Source organism: Synchiropus splendidus, chromosome 2 (genome assembly GCF_027744825.2).
Source record: "Synchiropus splendidus isolate RoL2022-P1 chromosome 2, RoL_Sspl_1.0, whole genome shotgun sequence".
NCBI classification, from domain to species: domain Eukaryota; kingdom Metazoa; phylum Chordata; class Actinopteri; order Syngnathiformes; family Callionymidae; genus Synchiropus; species Synchiropus splendidus.
Genome location: NC_071335.1, coordinates 33449559 through 33477526, shown reverse-complemented (window position 1 = coordinate 33477526; position 27968 = coordinate 33449559). Strand labels below are relative to the sequence as shown.

The window sequence follows — 27968 nt, the reverse complement described above, 5'->3', positions numbered from 1 at the left end:
GAAGAAATGGATATGGACAGCAAATGTACCGGGGTTGGAGAAAATAATAGCAACACCTTAAAGTAGAAAGGTGTTGCCATTATTTTGGTCGTTATTTCCAATTCATTGTCAATGAAAACCACTGCTTTCACCAGCAGGGGGCAGCAGTGAAAATGGCAGGACACTTCCGGAAACCACCGAGTAAACATCCAATCAAAGAGCACTAGAATTTGAAACGAGAGCTTGTAGTTTGTGTTATTAGAAAACTCCAGGAACAGGACATTAATTGGCTCGTCTCGGATCTAGTGTGCGTTAAGCTCCATTGTTTCCGTTCAAATCTCTTTGATGGGCACTCAGGAGGGAGGCAGAGGTAAGATACCGACACGTATGCTAGTGCTAGTTCGCGGCTAACGTTAGCTCTTCACTTTAACATCAATATTTTGAGCACGTCAAAATATTAATAACCCAGCGGAAGCTACATTTCAGGCAGGCTGCGGCTCCTTCACCGCGATATGTTTTGTCTTCCTCTTTAAATTCCGCCTATCATGCTGCATCAATGACGTTATAAGCTAGACATTTGTTTAGGTCACTTCCTATCTGGTCGTTATGTTGCTACTGCTAACGTGACTTTTCCACAGTCACTTAACTGTACTGTTCAATCTGACCTGTTTAGAAGGCTGTGTCTCCGTATGAGGCGTTCAAGAACAAGCCCCGCTCTTTAACTCCAGAACTGCAAACTGCATTTTGTGTTAGAATCACCGGTGCAAGGACTAAAATATTCAGCGTCGTATTCAGAATGTCGTCAAAGTGAGGTTTTTAACCTTGAATATATATGTATGTCTTCTGGAATATTGTGCAACCTCCGGTACGTTTTGGTTTTGAAATAAACATGAGTAGAAACAAGCGCTGAATTGAATGATTTGTTGTTATTCTGGAAAAAGTAAATCATAATTTAGCTTTATAATTTAATCACAAGTTATAATTACGTATATATAGTTGTGAATTTGTTTTCGTGTCTGATTCTCCATGACTTGTTTGGGTGGAGACCAATGCTTGTATACCATTTGTTTCTGTCTAAAATAAAAAGAGCTTTGTGCGCTCTTGTTTTGAATCTTAGTATTGAAGTGTTTCTTTTCCTTCCAAAGATTGGGTTGCGGTGGCAAATGATCTACTCACCAAGTGTAACATCAACTTGCAAGCACAGAAACTTACGGACTGCAATTCGAATGTTTTTATTTCGCTCTATGAAAGCATCTTGGGAGAGAAGGTTCCAGGTAAGTCGCGTGAACTCATTTAAACTCGATGTGCCTTTTGGCGCTCGACATTTGTAACCACTATGTTTAGAATAATTTACGAGCGTGAGTACTGAAATCGTTTGCCCTTAGATCATCGTGAAATTCTGTCGTAGTTTACTTAATCCAACAGTGTTTCCCATAGTCTGAAAAAAAACTTCCTTAAAATGTATCTTGATTTCACAGATTTTATTGCAATTCCTCGTTCTCAAGAAGATGATGCACACAATGTCCAGTCAGTGATTGACTCACTGTCTTTGGATTATCTTCAGATCAGCCTCTCACACATTACAGGTAACAAATGATATATGATGGGATGATGGAATCTATGCCATCATGTTTTCGCAATGACTAAAGTTGCAACTATCATGGCACGACTTCCTAAAACAGCCTAACATGTTGTTTGCTATGCTGACTTCATAAAAAGTGTCATGTATGTATATTAAAAGTACAGTTTGAGTGGTTTGTTTTGTGATTACAGGTGAAAACATAGTCAGAGGAGACCATGAATCCATCAAGAACTTGCTCGAAATCTTTGATGGCCTTTTAGAATATCTCAATGAAGAGATACAGGAAGATTTGCAGAATGGAGGTAAGCAGATTTTCTGTTCCAGTGTTAATAGCCCATAAGTGGTGTCAATCTTTAGCTTTATCAAGCCGTCTGACATGCAGAACGACGGGAATTCACTTGAAAAAAAGGTTCAATGAAACAGTTGTTTTAGTTTGAAGATACTTTGAGGCAGTCTGGGTCCATCTTGTTTGTCGTGGTCATGGGATTCATGGCTGCATGATGACATGACTAAAGGGTGGGTTGACCAGGCACGGTTTTGTGCAGCTCCTCCAGGCAGTGAGTGACTACTTCGCATGAGTTCTCTCAACACTGTCAGCCCTGTCTGGATGACCAAAAAAAAAAAAAAAAAATCACGTTGACAAACAACGAATCTATGCATGTCAATATTATTTTTTTTTGTACATCCACACCCTTCTAGTATGAACACCTGAACATGAACTGACGCCGGAAACAATTTAAGCATTTATACAACAAAAGTCCCCCTTGAAATATATAGTCATGAAGTATGCACGTACTACGCATAGATATTTATTTGGTGGACACCTCATTTATTGATTTTATGGTGTTTCGTGTTGGCAAATTTATTTTTAAGTAAACTGTGGTTTGTTTGAGTACACAGGTGTCAGACTGTACCAGGGTCTGTTCTGTCATGTCAGAAAAAAGTACATAAAAACAAAAAAGTACCGCAAGACAAACTTTTGTGATGTCATATGTTTGTGTAAACTGTTGCACATTATACTGAGTCTGAGTGCTAACAAGTGCTTCTGTTACTCTCTGAAGTGTTGTTGGGGTGGTGTTGAAGAAATCAAGTGAATTAAGTCATGATCATGAATGAGCACTTGTGCCTCAGCTGAATATTGTCTTTCGCACTCTCTTATGCTTGCAGTGGTGCTATGTGAAGATGTGAATGAAAGGGTTCCTGACGGCTCTAAGGAGTTGGGGACTTGTGATGTCAGAGTTCAGCAGGATTCTGGGCAGGAAGGAGCCTGTTCGTCTTCAAATGGAGTGTAAGATTTGAACACTCTACCTGTTCATTTGTGGGATGGGAGATGTCGAAAAGGCAATCGCTCCAACCTATTTTATCGGTCTCAGTTTATGCAACATTATTTGTGACTTCTATTCGGTGAACTCCACCAAAAAATTTACTGTTTCGCCCCTTGCTGTGCAGCCTCGCACCCCTGTGTATCAAGCGATGTCCTTTTTTTCCTGCTCAGCTGGTGGCGCTCTGCGCAAAATAGCTGGTTTGTGACCCTCAACGAAGCACGTCTCAAGGAAGTCGTCATGAGCCACGCGATAACCTATTTACCACCATCGGCTTGACCACCTTATTTCTGTCAATTCTTAGTGCTGCGAGACGTCGTCACCTCAGATATGAACTGATGACGGAGCTCTGCCTCGGCTGTAACAGAATGCAGCGTTTCACAGCCAAAACTAAACGTGGAAGAGTGTTGTCATGATGATTTTACGAGGAAATAGCGAAAACAAGCTGCGTAGTATGGAGCAACTTGATTGGTCCACGATGCTCTCACAGCACGTTGAAGAGAGAGAGAGATTACTGACGATCGAGAAGGCTTTTATCAGTGAAGTTCTGATCCCAACGTCAGAAATGATCACTGAATAGTCTGGTGATCTTCAGTAACTTGGGGAAAATCCAGCGTCTTTCCTCTTCGCTGGCCTCATGCAGACATCTGCGAGATCACAGCAGTGAAAACCGTTACTGTAGAGCGCTGCATTATTCATTTAAGCAAATCTGTCTGTCAATAACATCAGGTGTTTATCAGCCTAATGAAGTCGAAAACACATGAGTTATTAAACGTCCGCACACATCGCGAGTACCTGACCGCTGAGCTCCTGTTCCCAAGCACCATTTTCCTGCAGCTCCCAGCTGCACACCTGTGTTCTGGGAGTTTGACAAGTTGTTTTTTAACCATGTTGTGCGCCCAGGCAGTGATCAGACCCTTTACTGTTCGGCATCTATCATGTTTGTGTGGAGTCGTGCTGTACACATAGTTTCCAGCATCTAGCGCAGAGTCGCCCGAGGCGAGAAGCTCACCCCCGAGTTGAGAGCTTCCCGAGACAAAGCCGGGATCAAGTCCGCAGCCAAAACCTGACTCGCTTGTGTTCACATCTCGGACTTCTGAGCCAAAACAGCTTTGTCTCGAGACAGAACCCGCAGGGTGAAAGCACCCCAAGTCTCAGCTGAACTTCTAAAATCTGTTTACAAGTTATTACATGTGTCTGTTTTGCATCACCTCACTGGTTGAATTCCTTAAATTGTCTTAACTTACTCACAGGAAAATGGGACAAGGTAGAATACAGTAATAAAAAGGGTGTCTCTTCACATGTGCAGGTCCAGTGACCATGGACCCAGCGAGGCCCCTGAGGTCGGAGTCCCCGCATGTACTGGTGCGGAAGTAGAAAGTGTAGGGCATCACCCAAATGCGGAATCTTTGGAGGGACCTCGTGAGGGCGCTGCAGTCGTCTCTGCGCTTCCCTGCGTGTCTGCAGAGGAAGCAGGAGGTATGAGGCTGGAACACATTCATTTTAGTCGCACACACATTGCAAACACAATCTGGGTTCCTCTGTCCTTTTAGGTTCTCCAGCCTCTCCCAAAACTTCTGAAGCCCCCACCCCTTCAGGTCAGCCCTCTGACCAGGATACATCTGCACCGATGCACACTGCCATCGCGCTGCAGCCAGCCCTCCAGAGTGATGCTCCTCACAGAGCGCCAGCTGGTCAGAACCAGGAGCAGCCAGCAGAGCAAGATGCCACCGTCGCTTCAGAGGTACATTTCTGTCAAACATATGGAGTGTTAAAAGTGAATTACATTTTTTCTTTACACACTTTCCTCTTGGCGCTTGACTGCTAGTTCAAGAGTGTGTCAGTGTTTGTTTTCATTTACATTTTGTCACGTTTTGAATTGGCTCTGCTACTTTTTTTTTTTTAACTGGGAGTGAAATTCTTCCCTCAAGTTATTTTATGGCGTCACAGATAAAGATGATCAATGACGATGGCTTCACGTGAACTTCAGTGTGAAAAGTGGTGAACTGAGAGGTCAACGCTAACACACTGTCTCATATAAACCACAGACCGACAGGACCAGACCCGGGAGGAATGTCAACAACGGCTTGTCTTCACCTCAAGTTTCCCAGTCTCCTGGTGAGTCAGTTGGTGTTTCCAGATGTCACTGTGTGGATCCTTAAAATGTCTTCATGTGGAGCACCTGACCTTGTTAAGTATAGAGACACACAGTGTGTTTTGGTGTATCGGAATTTCATGTAACATTAAAGGAATTCAATTTTACTTCACTACTGAAAGAAAGTATGACCTTCAACAGAGAATCTGAAATGGAAAAACACGGCTTGTTTCCTGTCAACCAAGTTATTTGTCGCGCAACAAATATTGCTCCTTTTTTTTGTTAATGCGACTGTATATATATTTCTTATTATACTGTAATGACTAAGACCTATGTCCTAAATAACAAAAGAGGTATCAAACTGTCAACCTTTCAATTGGTGCAGCTCATTGTGAGAGTGGTGGAGTGCTTCCTTACTTATGACAGAGATGGTGAAATATTGGAAACGAAATGATTCTAGCCATTTTCCTGCTGTGCCTTCGTGACAACCTCGTATGGATTTATGAGCCTAGATTTAAACTCACAAGGTTTTTCATTTACAGCTCACAGTGATGGGTCTGATCGCCAAAGGTCGAGGGCAGACGTGGAGGGAGAGACACTGGAGGTGGGTGGTTTCAGTCTCTGTGGTGTCTTCCAGTCTTCCATGCTGCTGCATCGCTGCGTGCCTTGACTTGCTTCCCTCCGGTTTCCACCGAGGAGTTTACGTGTGGCCAAGGTGATGCGAGGACCGCCATATTCAGCTTGTTTTCTTTGTCTCACTCTCCCAGCCGACCAGAGGCGGCCCCCATCGGGTGTTGTTCCGCACACAACCCGACGTTCTCTTCCTCAAGCTGCAGGAGGAGATCGCAACCACGACCCCTTCACCCCCGGACACGGATGAAGATCAAGAGGAGGAGAGTAGCCGCCGTCCATCACAGAGAGCGGCTCGCAGGTTTAATGAAGAAGAGGAGGACAAAGGCTTCCCAGAGTCATTGTCTCACCGCAGGGAGAAGAACAAGAAAGCTGAGAAGGAGCTTCATTTAATTGCTGAAAAACTCTCCCATCGAATTGAGGTGCTCGATCAGGTGTGTGTGTCCAAGAAGGTGGAAAAAGATCATCTCTGCGTGTCTCCTCTGTTTGTTTTTGATAGTAACCCAACCAGCTCTCTGGTAAATATTTACTGTTCCTATTTCAGTTTGCCTTCATTAAATACCTTGCATGATCTCACTGCATTTATCTTCGCGCCGTCGTATCACGCAGACCACGGTTCCTAAAATGATGTTTCAATCTCAAGCTCAAACTTGTCATTTCATGTGTCTGTGTTTTTATTGTCTCCCGGGCTTCAGATGCTGAAGAGAGTGTTGGATGAAAGTGGGGAGTCCAGTGAGGTCAAAGGGGATGAAGAGTCGTGCCGCAGCAACGGCATCTTGGAGAGCCACAAGAGCCCGAGACAACACTCCGGTATTACTTGTTTTCTTCTTAACCAAACTCACCCGTCCGACTCGCTCCTCATCTCTGCCTCCTTCAGAGTTTCCTCATGCTGAGCGAGATCGTCGAGATCACACTGAGGCAGACGCTCGGAGCCCAGAGGGCAGGAGACTGAGAAACGCCACACCCGATCGTAGCAGTGGAGAAGCGCGACACCCAATGTCTGCCAGGAAACACCGAAGGGTAACAGTGTTTTAGCTGTTTAAACTTCCATTCCACTCAGTTGTTTTGAGTCTGCTATGAATGTCATGAGCCTGAAACGATTACATCATTGACTGTTACAACTGTTGCGGTGCATTATGGGATTTACAGTAGGATTAGTGCTTTTTACCTGCAGGCCTATAACAAGACATTTGTCATATTGACTTGCATGTTATCAGGGCATTGAGGCGTCAATTTTGATTCATTTATTCCAGAAAAATAAATAATAATAATAATAATAACGCAGATTAGTTGCTCAACTCTAGGGAGTGTTTTTCAGCCAGGTGTCAAACATTATATAACCTTAATATCCATGTTGTAGGAGAGTGAATGGGATTGCATTGATGGATGGAAAATTCAAGTCTGAAAAACTGCAGGATAGAAACATAAAGAAAAATACCGCAAGAATTTGCTCATCAGTGGAGCAGTTCCACCCTGGTGTTGAAGCTATTGAATATGATATGAATAATCGCAATGAATTCATTAAAATCCTCTAATTCATTTGTTTTATTTTGTAAGTGGAGTCCAACTTCTACTACAGTATATTTATGATTTGTTGTGAGTTTTTTGTGCCTTGACTTGTTCTAACTTTCAACTCAGACTCTGCTAAATCAGCTCTATGAAGAGGAGTTGAAGAGATACGAACAAGAGGAACTGGACCGAGTTCGCCTCCGAGCTCAGGAAGCTGTGCGTCAATTGCCATGGCGATGACATCAGAATACTAGTGAAAGTGAGGTGGAGTGACGCGACGCTGTGGTTGCAGGAGCGTGAGTACCGAGAGGCCATCCTGAGGGATGCTTCCCGAAACACCAGGTCCTCGCCAGCCAGGATGAAGGCTCAACACAAGTCGGAACGTCTGTCACGCACGCGACAGGAGCCGCTCCAGCCAGGTCAGAGAATAAGCGCGCAGTGACCGCTCTGTCCACCGTAGGGCGCCAGATCGCCTTCAGCAGCAACAACTTCACTATTTGAAGGGTTGAAATGATCAGCTGGGATTTGCTTTGCAGTGACGGAGAAGCAGCTGCTGCCTCTGCTGCTAGATGAGCTCCCGCACCTTCACATCTCCCCCCAGGCTCTGGGTGAGATGTGGCAGAAGCAGCTGCAGCACGTGGAGCGACTCAGCGCGGCCTCTTCTCCTCACAGCCGGCGGCGCAGCAAGCTCACCAGCGAGGTACTGGGACGTCGCGTCTCCTCTGCGTCTGCTCCGCTCTTAACCCTGCGCTTCCCTATACAGCTGGAGGAGGCCCAGAGGAAGCACCAGCTTCTGCAGGCTCTGGTGCAGAAGCAGCAAGCTCACCGCAGCCACCTGGTGAGTATCAGCGCCAGCGAGTCGTCTCGCCCGGCACTGACCAGTGCTGTGGTTCTCCAGAGAGACTTCAAGGAGCAGAACCAGCAGCAGCGGGCGCTCCACGGCCGACTGCGAGATCAGAGGCAGCAGGTGGCACGGGCCAAGAAGTACCACCAGGAGTTCCACGTCCAGCACCGAGCCCGTCTGATGAAGGCGCGCACCAGGGAGGAGCGGGTGAGTGGAGGGAGGGAGGGAGGGAGGCGCTGCTGCTTCTCATTGTGTCACAGCGAAATAGGATGAGCTGACAAATGTGCACCAAGTTCTTCTATATCAAATACCACATTTGTTTTCTGAGCGTAGATCATCTTATGTCAGCCACTCACCCTTGTTTGGGTATCTATGCTGGAAGCGTCTTGAAAAACAAACCCTAAAACCCATAGGAGAAGCCTATAAAGCAGTAAGTTTTTGTCTTTAGCTTCAGCTGTAACCTGAAGTTACTCTTCCAAGTCACGGCTCGAGCAGGGATCAGCTGCCCTGGAAGTGAGATGCGGCTGAACAGGATGAACTTATCTTCATCTTATTTTGGTCCAGTCATATTTTACAATAGTTTTTATTAGGCCTTGTCTTGTGTTCCTGGCTTGATCAAGGTTCTTCGCCGATAGTGTTTCACCATAGTGTTGTTGACTTAAGCAACCCTGGTGTTCACGCCACCATTCGGCAAGATGGAAGTGGAAGGATCATGGGAAGCTTTCACACTGACACTGAGTTAACCAAGGTTTTGGACTGGTCACAGATGTTCCGGCAGCTGTTCGAGGAAGGTCTGGAGCTGCAGAAGATGCGGCTGAGAGAGCAGAGAGCTCTGGCCAAAGAGCAGCAGCTGGAGGAGCAGCGGCGACAGATGGAGAAGTTGACGTCCATGGAGAACTACTACAAAGACCAAGTAGGACGCAGGCACTCACTCACAAGCACCACTCTGAAACGGAACTCACTCACATGTGCGTCCTGCAGTTCTCACTGCTGGCTGAGAAGGTGGAACAGGAGCGTCAGGAGAACCATATACGGAAGCGAGCCCAAGAAAAGGTGCACAGAGAGCGCAGCGCTCGACCTTTGCAGGGTCACAGGTCGAGACTCACTGGGAGCCGTCTGCTGCTTTTCAGGCTCTGATCAAGATGAAGCGAGACCTTCGGGCCCGGATGGAGCGTGAGATCCGAGACCTGCAGAAGATCATCCTACAGAACGACGAAGACGAGCATTTCAAGGCTCAGGACCTCCAGAGGCTACGAGGTCGGATCCAGCTGGCCTCCTTCCAGAACCAGACCAGCTACCTGCACTAGAGAGGCAGCATGGTGGTTTCTGAAAGATTTGCACAGGAAGAAGAAGAATCTCATAGGACCACAGTCTTCCTCTCACCCGCGCTGCTATTCCTCCTCAAGTGTCTTCCACCCCTTTTCTTTCAATGTAGCAGACCACCAGCTGTCTTCCATTCTCTTTGCCAAATGAAACGTAAACCTAGGTACGCAGCTGTCCTCCGCCGTGTTTTAACTCCTTATTTATTTTTTAACTTAAAGGTCTTTTACGGACGAGCGCTGGTGCAACGATAATCAACTCATGTTTGATGCTGGAAGTTTTGCGTGAAGCTGGAGTTCATTGTGTCAGAAATGTTTCCTTTGTTGCCTTAATTACCCATGATGCAACTGGCGACATCGCACAGCATCTCACGTGCGGCTGTGACGTTTTTGTGATCTACGTCAATTCAAACACTGTTTTTTTTAGTCTTAAAATCCAGGAGCTGCTGAATCACATGAGAAATATTGATACGATTGTAACTTTTAAATCAAACTGGACATGTTCGGATCAAATAAAAAAAAAATCCGTTTGGTACAAACGTGTCTCTACGTCATCTTTACTGCTCCAAAAGTTTCAAAGAAGAACAATTCCGTTTATCAGCATGCAACACATAGGTGCCAAGCGAAACACCGCCCTCTGCTGGTTACATGTAACACGTACAGGAATAGCGAGTTCTTGCTACTTCAGAAAAAGACTCTGTATCTGAGCCTTGAACCGCAGCTGCAGCTCTCACGTCTCTGAATGACTGTAACGAAATGCCACGTATTCTCCGGTTGTTAGTGAAATTATAGTAGCGTTCCGTCCATGTGCAGAGACACTGAACACTGGTCAAGTTGCCTTACACGGATCAGCTTACTGTTGTGATGTCAAGTTCACGAGCTCTTACAAGGTGGTCGCTCCTGACCACGTCCACAAGCCTCATGTTGAGTTGTCAACATTACCGTATCGAACAGGGGCGGGCGATTAAGATTTCGGTGGGACCGTATAGTGAGCACTCAAAATACAGCAAATTTTGCAATAGTAAAATAAAAATGAATGTCGAAATATCGCGGAAAAAGTAGATACAGCAAATAAAAATGTTATATTAAACATTTCATTAAATTATATATAATATAATTATATCAATATCAGAGGTAGCAAATAAAGGTTTCAGCAAGGAATATAAACGAAGTATAACTTTTTTAGTACTTTCAAAAAAGGTCTAAAATAAAGTCCTGCATGTCATTGAAGCACTAAATTGAATTGAATGAATAATAAAATAAAAACATGAATACCTTGACAGTTCTCATATCATATCTAAAACTATAAAAAAAAAAAACTGTCGGAATATGAGACAATTCAATTAAAATTCAGTCTCATAAAGGCAGGACAAATACAGGCCGAGGGGGGCTCTTTGCCCATATCTCATGAGAAACTTTAAACTGACATTTATGAGTATGGACTTAACTTTACAGCAAGCTGGAGCATGGCACGTACCACTGTCTTCAGTTCACACGTGCGTAATATTTTGAGGCAGTTCCAACTCTCCAGAACAAATGAGTACGCAATCCCTCACTTGTCTTGCTTTCACTTGGTTGTTAAAAGTTGACCCACGTTTTTTTTTTTTTTTTTTAAAACAAAACTATCTGTGTTGTGTTCCACTTCAGGAGGAAGCGTCTCATAACCGTCTACTGAAAGGTTTCTCTCTAGTGAACAAAGAAATTCCCAGAAAAATTTAAACAATACTGTGAATCTTTGATCATAATATTGCCACCAAAAATCAGGGAATATATTTCTCCTATTTTTCTTCTGTACTCATCTGTTCACACCTCATTCGAGTCTTTACAGAGAAAAATGTCCAAATTAGAAACATTTTTTAATCTGGCGGCGTCTTCAAATTTACTTTGGCCTCGCGTGTTTCCGGGCAACTACAAGTCATCCAGCGTGTAAATAAACACACTCAAGAGTACACAAACACATTCGTATCAAATATAATGCTGTCAGGTCCGAACAGCACCGTTTTATTGCTCAGCTTTCTGCGAGGGAACAAGGGAACTACTTTAGCACGGGTGTTGCTACACACTCACAGAGCAGCTGATGGAAAACACACAAACTGTAATAATAAATATACAGATTGTAAATGAAACAAAAATAATACGCTTTGTACACACGATCCTTGGTGTCGTGACGCCATTCTGGGGGCGAACAGAACTTGAAGACGACGGTGTCAGTTGGAGTGTGAAGATAAAAAGCTATTGGTTAAAAAAAATGCTGACTCGACACTGACTCCAGTGTGAGAGCAGCGACAGACTTCAATCCAGAAAAGATGTGAGCATCAGACCAAACTCTCCAAACCTGAGACCATGCGAACACATTCACTCAGTGAAAACAAAACAAAAAAAAAAGAGGCGTATACATTTATACTGAAGCTGTACACGTGTGTGTGTGTGAGTGTATACAAGATATGTTTTCAGGGACGACTGCTTAAATGTGCGAGACGGAGGAAGACTGGATTGAACTGAACACCACGCTCCGCATGCTGAGGTAGGATGGATCTGTGGCCGCGTGGCTCCAGATATCGGTCCCTCAACACTCACAGTTCTCAGCGCCTGACGGTCCAAAGCCAGGGGGATAAATGACCCATCAGCACGGCCACTGACAGCTAAACTCCGCCTCCCCCCTGTTAGATTCATACTCTGTTTCAAAACAAACTTGTCCTGCTTGTTTCTCCGGGTGGTGAGGGTCCCAACTGCGAGCCACAGTCCGACACGCCGCTCAGCCAGAGCGAGAATCAAACCCATTTTCCTCCCTGTGTCCTTGTTTGTTCGGCCAGCGCTCAGCTGGTCCACTTCAGGGTTTTGGACGGTGAAGGACGCCGGCCTTCACACAAGCGTCCGGTTGAGAGAATGAAAACGAAGACGTCGTCCTCTGACGTGACAACAGAAGCGTGACAAGAAGCAGACGGGTGAAAAGTGACGACTGACCAACACCTGCGTGTCGTGACTCGACCTGAAACGGTGGAAAAGCGGCAGACGGAGGGAGACGGAAGGACGCCGCCACTCACTCCACGGCGAAACCGCACGTCTCCTCGATGGCCGTCAGCAGCTTGTCGTACAGCTTGTCGTAGCTCTCGTAGGGAGGAATGTCGATGCGATTGAAGCTGGGGAGAAGAAACAAGAGTCAGGACACACAAAAGACACGCTTGCTTGTCGAGCATTGAGGAGAACTGGATCCTGACCTTGGTGCCAGAGCATTGTTGATTTTAAAAAAAAAAAAAAAAAAAAAAAGTGTGTGACCCACCAGGTATGTGCTTTAGGAAGGTTGTTGGCGTTGGCATCGATCTGGTGGATGGTGAAGAGCCGGGGTCCGGCGGCGCCTGCAGGCGGAAAACAAAATGAGGTATAAGCAGATCATGACTTTAAACACCTGAAGAGCCCTGAAATATCATCAGAGTGGAGGGAGGAAACTGGAGGGAGAAGTGGGTGAGCATGTGGGTTCACTAAGAGGGCCGGTCTTGAGAGGGTCATGTTCAGTTGAAGCGACAGGAGTGAGTGAACTCTGACCCTGGAGCGCCTTGAAGCCCTGCAGAGGAACCCTGGAGGAGCCGGTGACAAACTGCAGCAGCCGCGCCCGCCGCTCCTCGTCGAAGGACTCCACAGCCTTCCAGAACCACTTCACGATGTTGCTGTCGGGGGTGCAGTGCTTGAGGCGGGTGTTGGACTTCCAGTCGGAGATGTCGATCTTGCCCAGGCCGCACACGATCAGCTCCAGCTCCTTCTCGTCGAAGGACTTGAGCAGATGCTGGGGGATGACCTCGTTGAAGCCCTTCTGCAGAGCTAGGAACTGAGCCTCGATGCCGTGAAGGAAGCGCCAGTTCACGTAGAGCCTGCGGAGCCGCACAGGAGGCGGGTCACAGCGAGATCTGCTGGCGTGGAGCGGATCCTGAAGTGAGGCTTCCATACCTGACATACTCCTTCTTGGTGTCCTCGGTGACAGGGACGCTCTTGCCGTTGGGTTTCAGCTCGTGCTGGATGATTTCTCCGTAGGCGTTGTGCTCCACACAGAAGGTGTGGTCCAGGACACCAGTGATGTCATTGTCCCTGAGGAGAGGTCGAAGAGAGAACCAGAAAAAAACCTGCTTCAATGTGTATTCTTCATGCGGGGTTTAGAGTGTCTCAGTCCGTGCAATGCAAACAGCAGAGGGCGCCAGCGACTAGGATTTTTGTTTTTTTGCAGTCATGTTTGCTGACTGAACCCTCTCATGCATGAAACACCAGACGTGTCAGACCAAGTTCCCCTCAGTGGAGCCCCTCGCGTATCTACCGAGCTTTATTTTTGCGTGGCTAGAGTTCAGTTCAGAAGCCTTACAGGATCCAGACGAGGCTGTTGTGGAGGTCCGGGTCCACGGACTCCATGTCGTCCAGTGTGATGGGTTTGCCCAGCAGCTGCTTGTAGAACGGGAGTGTGAAGCCGCCATCGATGTAGTGACCGTGAAACACCGCCATGCCCATGATCCGACCCACAAAGTGGAAATAGGACAGGTGCTCCTGCAGCAGGACGACAGCACTGGCTTCACCACCACACAGCACACAGATCTGGCACACATCTCATCTACAGTGAAGCCATCTGAGCTCCTCCTGTTCTCTCTCCTAGGTACTTCCATGAGTTGAATACAGCACTTCTGAGCGGACAGACATGAATACAGATGGCCACCGGAGTGTCTCTTACTGGATTGACAGCAGAATCCGGGTTGATCTGCAGAGTGTAGATGTCGTCCCTGGAGTACTGGAACAGGCCGTAGTAGGGGTTCAGCATCTCATGGGAGAGCAGGTACAACCATTCCCTGCAAACAAGGAAGGAAACGCTTTAGAAAAAAGCCTGTAAAACCACAGACTTGGGGTCATGATTGAGAAAACCACCTGGCAACGCCGCCATAGTCCAGTCCTTCTTCACCTCTGAACTTTATCATCAGTCTCTTCCAAAGATCCTTCGGTCGCATCTTCATCACCTGCCGGTACGACTCCTGCAAGAAGGTGAAACTGGTTACATGACTGGGGATGGAAGAGACGTGCGCTGTTTGGGAGCTGTTGTCCAACACCTCAACATGTTTGATCAGAGGGAACTGCAGAGACACAAGCCTGGAAGGCTTTCACAGAATAAAGTCACCAAGATTCTGTAGATGTTTTGTTCACCAGACACAAGACGATATGATGTGATTCAGATGTGCGTCTTCATGCAGCTAGTACTCCTCTGACACGTCCAGAACCCTAAAAGTGAAGGTAAATATCCAGAGGCGTAGAAGAGGCTCATCCGCTGCAGCACTTCCTCTATTCATTTGTATATACTACATCAACAGATGAACATTTTTACCGATTTTTACAGCCATAGTTAACTTAACTCGCAAATGAATCACACTTTTTGCAACTAAACACTTAAGGCGCCATTTTTCAATGCAATTTCTATTGAAAGTTGTGCAATACGTATTTGAATGTAAAGAAACGTGAACGTAGTTGCAGATATGGTAGAAGCCACGGAGCGAATGAACAGCACTGGAACAGCACATCAACAGTGAAATAACCCTGCTGCCTGGCAATTACTGTAAAAAAGAAAAATCTTTAGAAATTCAAAATAAACAGGCATCACTTAGTAGCTCAACATTCTTCGCTGCAGCTTTCAAAGAAGCAGCATGATTGTGGGATACATACACACTTTTCAGTGTTCTATTTGGCACACTTTATTTATTGACACGGGGGCCATTTGCACCTATGTTTGATGTTTAAGAAAAGAGGTTTCTCCCAGCAAAATAGTGTATCCTGAACGTGCGAAATGGCAGGTGAAATACTGACTGTAGCAAATGTACTACCACGTTACTTTGCCACATTCAAAGACGCCATGACATGCTCTTGAAAACTCACTTTAATGTGAGCCAACTGGTAGCAAACCAACCACCTGAACACGTACAGAATGATGTTCTCTCAAAGCTACTACAGATTCCTCAACCATTCTTTGGTCTACAATCGTTTTTCTGAATATTAATTGCCATCCATTAAAGATAACAGGAGGACAACAACTAATCATCCAGCCACTTCATGTCACAAGCGACCAAACCAAATCTAATATCCTTGTGAAGGGTTGCGGAGCAGCTCCTAGAGCCCAGTCTGACTGCAAGAGCCCTGGCTGCAGCAGTTTCCTGTGCGACTTGGAACCGTACGTTTTTCACACTTTGCTTTCCCTTTCCACAGCTGTCACATCCATGAGGGATGAAGTCATATTTTTTTATTGCTCAACTTATAGTTATGAAGTTACGTCTGGCCCTCAACACTGGCCTCGACTGCTGCCTCCGTCCTCCCTCCCTTTTCAATGTCTTCAGCCGCTGAAATCACCCTGAAAGAATGTCTTTCTGCATCAACGGAACGACAGAGGAGAAAAAAAAAAAAAGACAGAAGAGGAGAAGAAAAGGAACGTAACTAGTTCAGTGTGATTTTTAGTCGGGAGCCCTTTCTGAAGTGTTTGGGCTGGAATTTAGAAAGAGCCGTCTCTGTGGAGCTTTTGGCCATATTCTGGTGCGTGTCGTAAACTGGAGAAGAAAAGGCCAGTAAAAGGCAGAAGGACGGGTTTGAGAACATTCTTGTGTTCTCCGAGTTTCAGATTTGGTCAGCAGTCTTTTTGTCCTCATCAGGCCACACAATTGCACACACACTGAGTGAAGGCCTGGGCAGCGTTGTGATGTATTGTCTTCTGTTTCTCAGATAATTATAGCTGCTCTCAGATGACCTTTACCAACATGCACATTTACCTTCTCGGGCTGTTGCAAGATTGAGGATTGCGCTTCTGTAAGTTGCACAAACGTATAATTCTTTTCCTGCATTGTTGGGTTTGTACCTCAAATATCTCTTCACGGCAGACCTCGATGCGACAGTGGCCGGCTTGCGGCTGCTGCTGTGACAGCTCCTGGCGCAGGATCTTCAGCTTCTGCACCAGGTCTCTCTTGTATTTGGGCACCGTCAGACACTCGGCTTCTTCTGGCAACTGGGACGGGGAAGGAGCTGGTAGGGGACCACCGGGACCACCCTGGCCCTTCGACTGGATGGGATGGCTGATGAGAAAAGCTGGATCAGACTTGCATTTATCGACTATTTACTATTTGATGGACCATTTATAAACATAAGGGTTTCCGCCAACACACAATTCATTCATATCTCATCTTTCAAGTAAGTAGAATTGCACTGCATATTAAACACACTTCATCTAATGTAAATTAAAAGACTTTGGAAAAATGTTATGATGACCGGCCCAAGACATTTAAACATTTAAAAAGACGCAGATATTAGGAGCTCTCAGCTTCCTGATGCAACATCGAAAGGAAGAAATTGTTGTTGTACTGTATGTTGGCAGAGTTTGAAATAAACTTCTTCCAAACAAAAGCACTTGTGATTTTCACAGAACATTATTGCTCGGTGTATTTTATCCATATTATTAGGTACCACTGAACCAAATCATTGATATAATATGTGAAATTTCCTCCTAAAATATGACTGATATTTATTTTTCAAACAAAACCAGCCAAAGCACAGGATGCAAAACTGTTTGTAGGAGGGATGGAGTGGGGTGACTTGTTCTAAATGTTGTATTCTATCTAGGGATGTTCCAATACAGCTTTTTCACTCATGATACAATATGGATATTGCAGCCTTGAGTATTGGCCGATATCGATCCCATGCGAGCATGAATCATACATACTTACTTATTTTGTAGTGTGGAAAGTTAGAAAAGGAATTTTATAAAATAAATTAGAAGACTCTGAAAATGAACCTAAATAAATCTAATAAACATGGTCTCTTCAAGCAAAGTGGACCATCTTTTGTCAACCCTCTTCAGTCATCTCAGAGGTTTGCTGTTTCTTCACTTCAGAGGTCTTATTTGTCATGCTGTTTCAAATGTGCGATAAGGTTGGTTGTACTAAACTTTCTCATCAGAGCGCTTATCATATCAGAGATTTTAGATGCAGGCAGATAAAATTCAATACTCATTTGTTGACCGGACACCCCTCTTTTTATCAGTGTGTGAAAGTCAATAAGATATATGTATTAAAAACAAAAGAGTCGAATTCAAATGACTTGAACATCAGTTAGAACTCTGTCACTGGCTATCACAATAAAGGATGAACAAGTGGAGCTCACGCTGCAGCTCTCAACGGAGTAGAATTCTTCCAGGAGGATTCATTGCAATCCCTTTTTAAGTTGGGTCATCAATATTGACCCTATCGATCAGACTGCACTGGTTACTGAGGCCAGTGTCTCAGCGAAGCAGGTGGAAAATGCGAAAACGACTTTTCCACAGTCCCATGACAGATGATACAGCGTGCACCTATCGTGTAACAATTTGTATTTATTCACTTATTTTGTGAATTACAGAATAAGCACAAAACATTTTCGGAAGCGGAGCCTGTAAAACACCCTGTCAACCACCCTGGTCAGTGTTCTAGCCTGGGTCCAACTGTACGGCTGGTGGTGGGATGCCTGGGTGGGCCTTGTAAAAACACAATTCATCTCTAAATTCAACATTGCGCCAGCCCCAATTTTCCTGCGAGGGTCTGCTGAAGCAGCACATGGCGTCTTGTAAAGGAGCTTCTGTCCCACACTGGGAGTGGAGGAGACTCTGGTCTGGTTAAACAAAGAAGGCTCATCATGAGGTCTGAATTGGTATTTAAGGAGTGTAGCAGGATACAGCCACCCACTTATTCCAACACCCTTGCTACATCTCGGCTCTCTGGTTCAGTGGTTTCAGAAAGCCTCATCTATTTGGACTTTCCGAGCTAAGCGGGCTCAGTGTTTTGCCAGTCTATCCTGTATAATCAAGTCCACTGCTATTTATTTTTTTGGCAAGCATTGGACTTTAACTATGTCAAAGGCAGGGTGAAGTCTGTAGTGCAGCAGTCCTGGAAACCACTCATGGAGAGGAAGCAGAAGAATGGCAACTTGAACACAAAATAGAATGGGTTGGAAGGAAAGTGAAAGAAGCATAGGGGCAGTTTGTAACTAGCCAGGTTGCTAACTGAGACAAGCAAGCATGGGAGTGCTAAAACTATATGACATGACTTGTTCTTCTTCTGAAGCACTAACAGAGGCCTGCAGTGGAGTCAGGATGAGTCCACAGCAGACGTACTTCCTTTCCGAGGCATGTGGCACAGCAGAGTTGTAATGAGTGTGGTGGGGTTTTAGCCAAACCAGCAACCTCACCCACTTTACCCCCACCCAGGTCGGAGAATCAAAGGTCGCTTTATGTCACCAGTCATCAGTTCATTGCTCCAGACACTTGCTGCATTTAAAGCAGGGAAGAATAAAGGATGAGGCCAAAGAGCCTAACTGTATAGGTCACAACTGACAGACACCGGAGGAATGGAATTTAGAAATGAAGCTCAGCAACATTTTCTGCTCCAATAATATTGTGAAAATTAAGACAAGGCAACCACCTGCTGACGCCCAATTTCTCTAAATTCAGCCGCGATGAACACTTCGAGCAAGCACTGATGTAATCTCACAGACATAAACTCAGCATGTTAGTGCAAGGGAAGACGCTAAGTATGAGAGAGACGGTGCGGCAGACCACAGCCATGTTTCCGTGTCTGACTGTCAGACAATTCGAGGCCTTCATCAGCGTGAGGTCGATGGCGACAGAGCCGTCTGACTCGCAGTAAACCACCATTTGTTTGCTGCATCCACATACTGCGGAGCAAACATGATCAATGGACAAGATGCCACTTCTCATTGAAGCTGTCAGTATAGCACTTTAATGTTCCTGACTAAAAGAATTGCAGCAATACATTCTTCGTGTATTATACTCCTTTGTGTATTATTTCTATGATTATCTTTACTAAATAAATGTTGATATATTTCATTTGGCAGTAAACATCATGGTCATTTAATATCCATCAGTGAGGAAGGCAAACAATTACCTTGGGTTAGTGTTTTGGCTTTCCATGGGGACACGGGATCCATTTGGACTGGGACTGATTCAGCAAGCAAAGAACAAGAGAAATAAAAACAAAGAATTTAATTTTTGTCCATTTGATTTTTTTTTTTTTTTTTAATTTACAAGAAACTCTGTCAAAAATGTAAAAGCGGAAACATAATTTAGGAGGAACATGGTAGAAAAGACAACCAGAATCCATTCAAAATAAACCTACAGCTTAAGTGTGCAGAAATACTAGTCAATTATGACACTAAGAATTTCGAGGCCTGTGGCACAAAATGACTAAAATGAAACCGAGAACCAAATCCATGGAAGCATTACTCACTTCAGAACTAAATGCAGGTTAGCAGAAAGCCGAGGATCTGTGAATTGCGTGGTCCGATTGTTGTGGTCGACAAAGTAGACGCGACCTGTGGCTGTGTTTCGGATCTCCCAGCCTGGAGGGAGGGGGCCAAGCTCCTCACAGTTGACGTTGCTTAAATCCCTGTGAGGATGATTTCAAAAACAGTGTGATTTAATTTCCCCTTTTACTAAAGAAAAGGACAGGTTTAACAGTTATTGACAGTGTTAAATAAATCCGTTCCACTATAGAAAATATGTAAATTAGGGGGACACATGAACATGAGCATATTTTTCATGGAAAAATCCTGAAAAAAAAAACCCTCATAAAAGCTGAAGTCCATTGCTCGCGAACCTCATGTTGCGAATTCTGGCCGGACATATAAAGAGACAGAACACTGAACAGTGAGGACTTTCCCAGACCCGGCCACAGTTTCAAGAAAACCTGGCGGAAACCCTGAATTGATTTAGATGTTGACAACGAGACTAGCAACATTACAGATAGATGCAGAAGTTACTTCGATGTGACCTTAACCACTGTTTCATAGACAGACAGAGAATCCTGACAGATATAATGAAGTACACAGTCAGAATGTGCTCAGTAAACTGTGCAGGAGGCATACGGCAAATCCAATTTACACAATGATGAGGCCTTATATTAAAATAAACACAATGCAAAATTTGACTTGATGTTATTACCTGACAGAAAAATGTTCTGCCAATTGTTAAATTATTTAATCATGTTTGTTTAGACGTGTTCTACTGCAGCATTCGAAGAAATGCTGTATCTTGGTGTAGTAAAAGCTGACTTGGGACAAGCCACTGCAGCCTGAGGAGAATGCTCCCCATTGCCCTTGTGTGTTCATGTTCTGTCCTTGTTCACAAAGCGCATGACCCGCTGCACAAATCAAAACATGTGGAGCAACTTGAAATATGTCACATGGACCCAAACTAAGCGGTTGTTGATGTGAGCTGGATGTTGCGCACAAGATTATCTCTGAGCACAAGTGAGAGCTCTTGCCAGAAATGTAACCAAATAGCATTGGCATGACTCTGTGGAACCAATTATTAGGAAGATTTACTGGCCAGTAGTGTGAACATCTGTCCAAAACAGCCTTTCAGACCAACACAGCACTCAGTTATTCTCTTTGATTGTGACATCCCAAGACAAAATAAGTAACTGTGCACCCCTGTTGTTCATTCATTGATCATAAGTCTCTTTAGTCAAAACACATCCGTTAGAATGACAGCTATCTACTAAGAAGCAGCTGACGTTACCTGGGAACCCGGGGGTCATGCCATGTGCTGACACCGGTCTGTGTGTGCAGGAAGTAAACTTGGCCTTGCTGGGTGGTCCTTTGCTCTGAGAAGAACCAGTAGAATGGAACATGAGCAGACATTAGCAAAAACATTATGTAATAATAATATTGATGACAGCCAAGGCTCTCGACTGGTGTCTCTCTTGTTTACAGTGGTCAGCGTCGTGTATAGGAGCAACAAAGAAGACAAAGTAGTCATGAACCAGCGGCAGGGTCACGAGCCGGCTGGTGTAAATAATGCAAGAAGGCAATGAAGCAGACGTGGGATCCAATCTCAGAGCTTCAGAGACACAACGTATAAAATGCCCACACTTGCATTAAAAGAAAATTTCAAGTCACAACTTGGCTGATACCTTTGAGGACATTATATATATATATAGAAATATATATATATATATTTTAAAATATGTTTCATGTATTGAATCCACCACAGAAAAACATGCATCAAGGGTTTGGAAACATTCTTCAAAGTGACTCAAATGTTTGACCCCTTCAACTCCTTCAACTCAAAGGACTATTTAAGTCTTAGTGCATAGGTGGAGAAGGAGACACTCCATTATAGCATTTCTCTAAGCTTTCAGGAAAAGAAAGCGAAGAGGAAAATAAAATAATGCTCTGGAAAATATCGGAGATAAAATGCTTCCAATAACTCCTCTTGCCTCCTCTTATGGCCATGATCAAAAGAAAGGGTTAAAGTGAAAGGCAACGCCTCCAAGACTGAGATGAGTGATTTCCCAGTAGGATTTATTCACTGTATCTCAGGTGCCCAAAAGTCAGAACCTATAAACGTAAAATATAAGGAAATGAGCGGGAAGCCTGTCAGTTTTGTATCTAACCTGTCATTCAACTTGTTAGAAGTGAGCCGTTTCAGGAATAATGGATCCAACTGTGTCATACAAGCATAACAAAAATGGGAAGTGTCCAATCAACCACGGGCCACTGACTTGCACTAGTCATTTGCAGCCCAGCGTTTCCTGTGTGCCCTCAGTGTTTTCCTTTTCTTTCTTAGATGTTGCCCCTCTCACCACACCCAGCAGTTCAGAGAGTTCAACTAAAGAGTGAGACCACTAGTTGTTGGGCATCGGTGACTCACTTTGTCTGACCTTGGGAAAACCTCAAATGCAGCAGAAACTTTCAAATGAGATAGGGTTGTAACACAGCCACAACCAGTCATCAAATCATGATGGAGTCCAGGCTATTTTGGACTGAATTGGTGTCACACGTTTCTTGAGAAGCGTTGCTTCAAACCAAGGCACATTTACCACGGATGTCCACACCTCCCACCATCTGCATCCTGCATGGAGAGTGAGCTGACTGCCGATTTGATATTACATTTTACAATAAAGATGAGAGTTAGCAAATGAACTGCATGACTTCAGTAGAGCTGGTGCAAAACCGCAGCACGCAGAGGCAAGTCACAAGTCAAAAAACAAGCAAGAAGGGATCATAGATTAACACCACCAGAAAAGACCTTTCCAAAATGACGTTTCACACCAATAAACTTTCCTTCATGTCATGTAACTTATGATTTTGCTCATGGCAAAAGAGGATGTTTTTCATTGAAGCTGACATTTGAGAGCATACCAGAACAGAGCTTTGTCTGTGACACTACGGTCTGGGCAAAAGAGCAGCAGCCTGACTCGCATGTTAATTAAAGAAACTGCAGTCACTCAGGAAAACCCAAGTAAAATGAAAACGACTGGAGGAGAACTTTGCCCCTATCGACACTGTGAATTAAGCAGGAATAATGTTGTTTATATTTATACTGTATATGTATTTATAAAGGCAAGAGATGACCGCTAACGTACCATTTAGCCACAGCAATCTCAATTCTAGCACAACTTTCATACAAGGGTATTTTTCAGAAACCTATCTTGAGTTTCCCACCTCAGGCTGTGTGATAGTTAAGGATTTTGCTATTGTTTTAGCTGCCAACATAACATTATTAATACATGAACTACTGAACGTCACAACCCCATGAACAATCCCATGCTCTTCTCAAATTCAGATCTTTGAAAGTTTCTAAACCAAATCTCACCGTAACCCTCCGGTAGGTCAGGTGGGGTATGCAGGTGTGTTCGACTCATGTAGTTACGATGGCGTTGGGATCGAACCCGTCTCTCTTGGAGCCGCTGTTCCCCTGGTGGACCATTGGCCTCTGCCCCGTTGATTGGGGTCATAACTGGGGTGTTCTCATCCACAACACAGCTCAGGGGACGCCCCGAAGGACTGGAGTACTCGGAAGCCGGCCTGGAATAGTAAATAAGAAGCATCTGTTAAATGCAGGCTTTTAACAATACAAAACTGTTTAATTTCTGAAAGTGATGTGAGCGTGTTTTTCCACAGACAGGAAAGAATACAGAGAAACTAGTGCTGTTATGTTGACAGCAGATCTATTTCCTCTCAAGATGTCTAGACATCTGCACATTCAAAGTGTAATTATTGGAAACTAGTTTGTCTATGTCAACACTGCTCAGGAGAAGAAACGGATTATGGTTTGGGTTGAACTCTAAGTGGTATGAAGGATTACGGGTCAGGACAAAGGCGAGGAGAGTGGCCCACAACTGCTCTCAGAATTTTTTTTGTTTGTGTGTTACTTAAGAGCAGGACCTCATACGCACATATCTGATAAGCAAACAAAAACACAGACAGTCTGGACTTGAGCGCGAGTCTACGTGTCCCCATGTAACAAGTCTGATTACCGTCTGGCTACCCAGAGTAACTGACGCCTTGGTTATCTGAAACCTTGGGCCTCTGTCTGTCAACCCAGATCCCCACTCCTCACTCAGCCCCCATCCCATTTCCTCTTCCTTTACCTCGCTGAAGGGCTTGATCTCTTGAAAATGAGGAAGAAGTTCAACAGCGGTGCTTTCAAGGGGTTAGATTATATTTGCCCCCAAAACGTCAATGTTGCGCCTTATCATGATCGACTATTGTACAGAGTGGGCAGTAGCATGGGGATGAGATGATGGGCATAAATGTTTGCTCACAGCTTAACGGCTCCACTGATAAGGAGCGAAGGAGGAAGGCGTCAGTTGTTGCCGCACAAGCCGGGGCCAAATAAAACTGTCTGGTGAAGGGGAGGGAAATTCATTTTCTAAAGGTGCCACAACCCAAGGTGCAAGTGTGTACAGCAAACCCAGTATCCAAGTGTTATAAAATGTTCTAAAATTTATTTTGGAGTCTATTCTTCCCAGGCTAAAAGACAAACGTTCTCTGTTGTCTGAGGCAAATCTAGTGTGCTGCCATACCTGGTGGGTCTCTCCCATTGTGTTGTCCGTGTTATGTGATTGAGGTACTGGATCCGACCAGTGGCTGTCCTCCTCTCTTCCCACCTGTTTTGTGCCGACAACGTAAGAAAACAAAGTCATGCGGTGGCTCATGACATGTGCACTGTACGAGGGACAATCAAATAGTAAGCCCATACTGACCCATCAGGTAAATCGTTGTCAAATAGGCGACTGCAATCTACGACTGGTCCTCCGGAACCAATACGATCCCTGGATTGAAGACTTACTATAGAGGAAAGACAATTCATGGATGCATTAGCATTCACACAGACGGTGCACTCCTTTGCACATCTTATTTCCTCCACTTGGACCTGGTGAACTAGTGTTAAATGTTTTTGTTCTGTAGCATTTCAGATGAGTACGTCATATCTAGCAGCTATCAATTCAATTCATACTAAGTGGAACAGAAGTAGAGATGAAATTTAAGTTACCGTCATGAGCATGTGTTAACATTTAAATCCACCGAGCAATAGGAATAGTTTGACAGTTTTTGCAGACTGTATTCCAGCAACGTCCAACAGTGGCAAAAGACTCAACATGATTGAACATATATGAAGTTACTTACCCACTATCTGCCCTCTGATAGTATCGTTGTCATTTGGACCAAGCTTATTCAGGTCTAGCCTCTGATCTGCAAAGATAAAATTGTATCACAAGATAAAATGAGAAATGTAGTCAGACAATTACGTCAAAAATTATAGTCACAATTACTTTGATTACCGTAATTTCAGAACTATAAGCCTCTACCCGCGTTCGAAACCCTGCGGCTATAAGGATTTTTACAGGCTAAAGAACAACATGCTATATTGAGCCAAACTGAGGAAATCACAGGTGGATTACAGGTATTCACCTTGAAGCGCTCAAAATGCACTCTCACATGTCCGCAGCTCTGCAAACACAGCTGATCTCCTGGAGGACCGGAGACAGGAAGCAGCAGCTGAGACCAGCTGTGGTGTCGGAACTTCGGACACGCGGGCGCATTTTGAGCGCTCTCAAGTAAAAAAAAATATGTGAAGAGTTTATGATTCAAGTTCAGAACATTGCCAAGTTTGTTTGTCTCCATGCTGGACCCTGTTTACAAAACTAGTTTAGAAGTGATCCTCATGCATATTTGTGCCGGGTGCACCACGGACCACTCTAAGGCGTAGACAGCACCACTGCACCCACGGATTATGGACCGGTGTGTATGAACATCTATTTTCCTTCTTAGATTTAGTGAGTGTGGCCAATATTAGCTCTATAATACAGAATTTACGGTGAAATTGTAATCACCATTATTAATCAGGATTATTCACAATGTTAGGGAAAACATAATTTTTATTTATTGACATAAAATATTCATTTCACCACACACCATCATAGGCCTGGAGGGCCTATGCCACCTCAGGTGAACTGCACAGGCATACAGATTGACTGTGAGAGAGTAGCTCTGAGATTTCTGTTCGCAAAAATGCAAGTATTCGATCACAGTGTGTCGCCAACAATCAGTATAGTTTGTCAGACAGAATTGTGAACCACTTAAAATTTGCTGCGAAAAAGTGTGGCCCTAAACTGCTGGCAACAAACATATAGGGGCATTATTGTGTTACCGTGAAACCACTGATTTATTCGCAGTAAAAGAGGGAAGGAAAACATGAAAATGGCCCACAAATCCATGGCCCAATTGCTCGTATTAACATTCTAAGTGTTCATACTTAAAATTTCTTCGGGGTTTGTCTGCATTGTCATGCATGCGCAGGATGGGACATCTTCAGAGATGAAAGAGATCCAAACAACAGAAAAGCTTGTTTACAGACATGTCCTTTCAACGGTTCAGGACAGGAGTCCAGACTAAACAGGGATACTGTAGTCTTAGGCTACGTCTTCGGGCACATTTGTCTTGTAAATAGGAAGCGAAACGAGACATAACGTTAGCAGACATTAAACCACAAATGCTTGCCAGCCAAACACTATGTAAATATTTCACAACATGTGTCATCCGTGCACGGCGACAGCATAAGTTATCAAATGGAATGTTTCCTTTATGCCACAAATACTGAAACAATATAAGAACTGGTTTCTGAGCTGGAATCTTCTTGGTCTAGCTTTGTACACAGTAGACTGTTGTGTGTTTGTTTGTATTCAAAAATGGGACAAAGGTTGCAGAGTGTCTGCAGGAAGTCGAGCCCAGTAAGCTGCCAGGCGGTTCTGCAGTTTTCAATTCTGTTTTGGTTTACAGATGTCTGTGTGTACGTCGATAAAACCATAACAGCTTGCATGTTTATGTTAGATGAGAACCAGCATGTGTTTCAGGAAATCTAACACCAGCAAAGTGACTTGCTTGTATTTTGCTTAGGTCTGTGCGTGTGCATCTCAGTCAGACTCAATGATGTGTGCTATTCATGTGTCTGCCAGTCTGCAATGAAGGGACAAAGGATTCATGCAAGAAACCCAGGGCTATAATGAATGATGTCTCCTAGTCTGCTTCCTGTGGTTGCAATCAAGCATGAATTTCGCCATGCTGGTCATACAAGAAGCCAAAAGGCCAACTGGAAACTTCACTTTGAAGAAAAGGGCACGTCCTCAGACAGCGCAGAGGACATGGGTCACAATCTCAATTATGGCCAAGCAGATTCTCATGTGGTTTGTGGTGTCAATTCGATACTGCTATTTCTTACATAGCAATAATTGGACTGTAAACAGGACCACAGATCGGGGGTAAACATGCCCTACACAAAAACCACAATAATGTGGTCATTTCCATTCTTGACTCTGAAGCAGACCTAGAGAGTAACAAGCAGTAAAAGGTGAAAATGAAGGATCAAGGAAATAACTATGGAATATCAAGAAAAAATGTCTTGAAAGTACAGGTGATTATATCCTTAGATGAGCAGCAAAATTAAAGAACTATCTGAAACGAAGGGCTCGAATGTCATGTAACTGGCATTACAGTAGCACCCAGGACGTCTGCAGTGGGACTGCCAAAGTCAAGGGCATTAAACTGGTTTGCATAAACTTGCTTTGCAAAGCTACAAAACATGTCTTTGTATTATCATTAGAACAACAGTGGCAACCTTGTTCAAATGATGAGAATAGTAACACTGAAAATATATTACATAACAAAATTTATGTCACATTTGGAAAATACCATCCTGCTAAAAGACGTCAGTTAAGACTGTATCTCACGCCTCTATTTACGTTGTTTGTTCCCCATTTCAGAGAAATGATTTGTGTCTACAACAGTTTTCAAAATCTCCAGCGGAGGATTCCCCTGATCTCTGCCTCCCGTTGAGATGCTCTCACATTTTGGCCCAGTTAAATATTGGAACAGTGCGAGTACATGCCAAAAGGGGGTTTACACGGGTGGCAGGGGGGTCAAGCACGGTTTGGCCTGACCTGGATTCATCTGACAGCATGAGTGCATGTATATAACACTGTAGAATGGTTTGGTAATTCAGAGATATAAGGAAGGTGTTATTAAGCCTCACACAGAACTCCATATTTGTTAAATGTCCTTGACAGGTCAGTACTACTATAATAATATCTCTCAATGTTTGTCAGTTTGTAATGCAATTTTACTAAAAATTCAGATAGCTTTTTTTAACGGCTGTTCCTTTGCCTTTTGGAGTTTTTGTTTTACATGATATGATTTGATATGAACAAGATAGCTCAATAGCACAGTCTTAAACACCATTTTACCTTTGACAAAAATGAAAAGTTAACTTCAAGTCATTGCCTAGACCGGAACACTTTTTTTAAATCACAAAGGCTGATCTTTTCTTTACTTCAAGCAAGCATTATTGTGCAAC

The 27968-nt window shown here is 44.2% G+C and overlaps 2 protein-coding genes across 2 annotated transcripts in view; one reads left to right on the top strand and one right to left on the bottom strand.

Moving 5' to 3' along the window:
* The first annotated feature begins 174 nt into the window (after window positions 1–174).
* On the top strand, window positions 175–9811 carry LOC128754113 (centrosomal protein of 95 kDa-like). The gene is made up of 20 exons (XM_053856479.1): window positions 175–349; window positions 1125–1253; window positions 1458–1565; window positions 1753–1863; window positions 2729–2849; window positions 4193–4362; window positions 4437–4627; window positions 4932–5001; window positions 5521–5582; window positions 5746–6042; window positions 6304–6418; window positions 6486–6628; window positions 7247–7333; window positions 7410–7536; window positions 7654–7817; window positions 7881–7955; window positions 8016–8168; window positions 8728–8874; window positions 8943–9014; window positions 9092–9811. The coding sequence occupies exons 1-20, from the start codon at window positions 325–327 to the stop codon at window positions 9266–9268; spliced, it is 2544 nt and encodes an 847-aa protein (XP_053712454.1). The 5' UTR covers window positions 175–324; the 3' UTR covers window positions 9269–9811.
* A 1214-nt stretch (window positions 9812–11025) lies between these two features.
* LOC128753845 (E3 ubiquitin-protein ligase SMURF2-like) overlaps window positions 11026–27968 on the bottom strand; it is a 32925-nt gene continuing 15982 nt past the window's right edge. Inside the window, exons 5-19 of the mRNA XM_053855981.1 lie at window positions 24746–24811; window positions 24322–24406; window positions 24142–24225; window positions 22929–23140; window positions 20850–20934; window positions 19558–19716; window positions 19216–19269; window positions 16143–16356; window positions 14180–14283; window positions 13989–14103; window positions 13629–13807; window positions 13223–13360; window positions 12824–13146; window positions 12561–12636; window positions 11026–12420 (exon numbers count right to left, since the gene is read on the bottom strand). Of these exons, the coding sequence (XP_053711956.1) occupies window positions 12321–12420; window positions 12561–12636; window positions 12824–13146; window positions 13223–13360; window positions 13629–13807; window positions 13989–14103; window positions 14180–14283; window positions 16143–16356; window positions 19216–19269; window positions 19558–19716; window positions 20850–20934; window positions 22929–23140; window positions 24142–24225; window positions 24322–24406; window positions 24746–24811 (1994 nt within the window). The 3' untranslated portion in view covers window positions 11026–12320. The remainder of the gene's footprint in view (window positions 12421–12560; window positions 12637–12823; window positions 13147–13222; window positions 13361–13628; window positions 13808–13988; window positions 14104–14179; window positions 14284–16142; window positions 16357–19215; window positions 19270–19557; window positions 19717–20849; window positions 20935–22928; window positions 23141–24141; window positions 24226–24321; window positions 24407–24745; window positions 24812–27968) is intronic.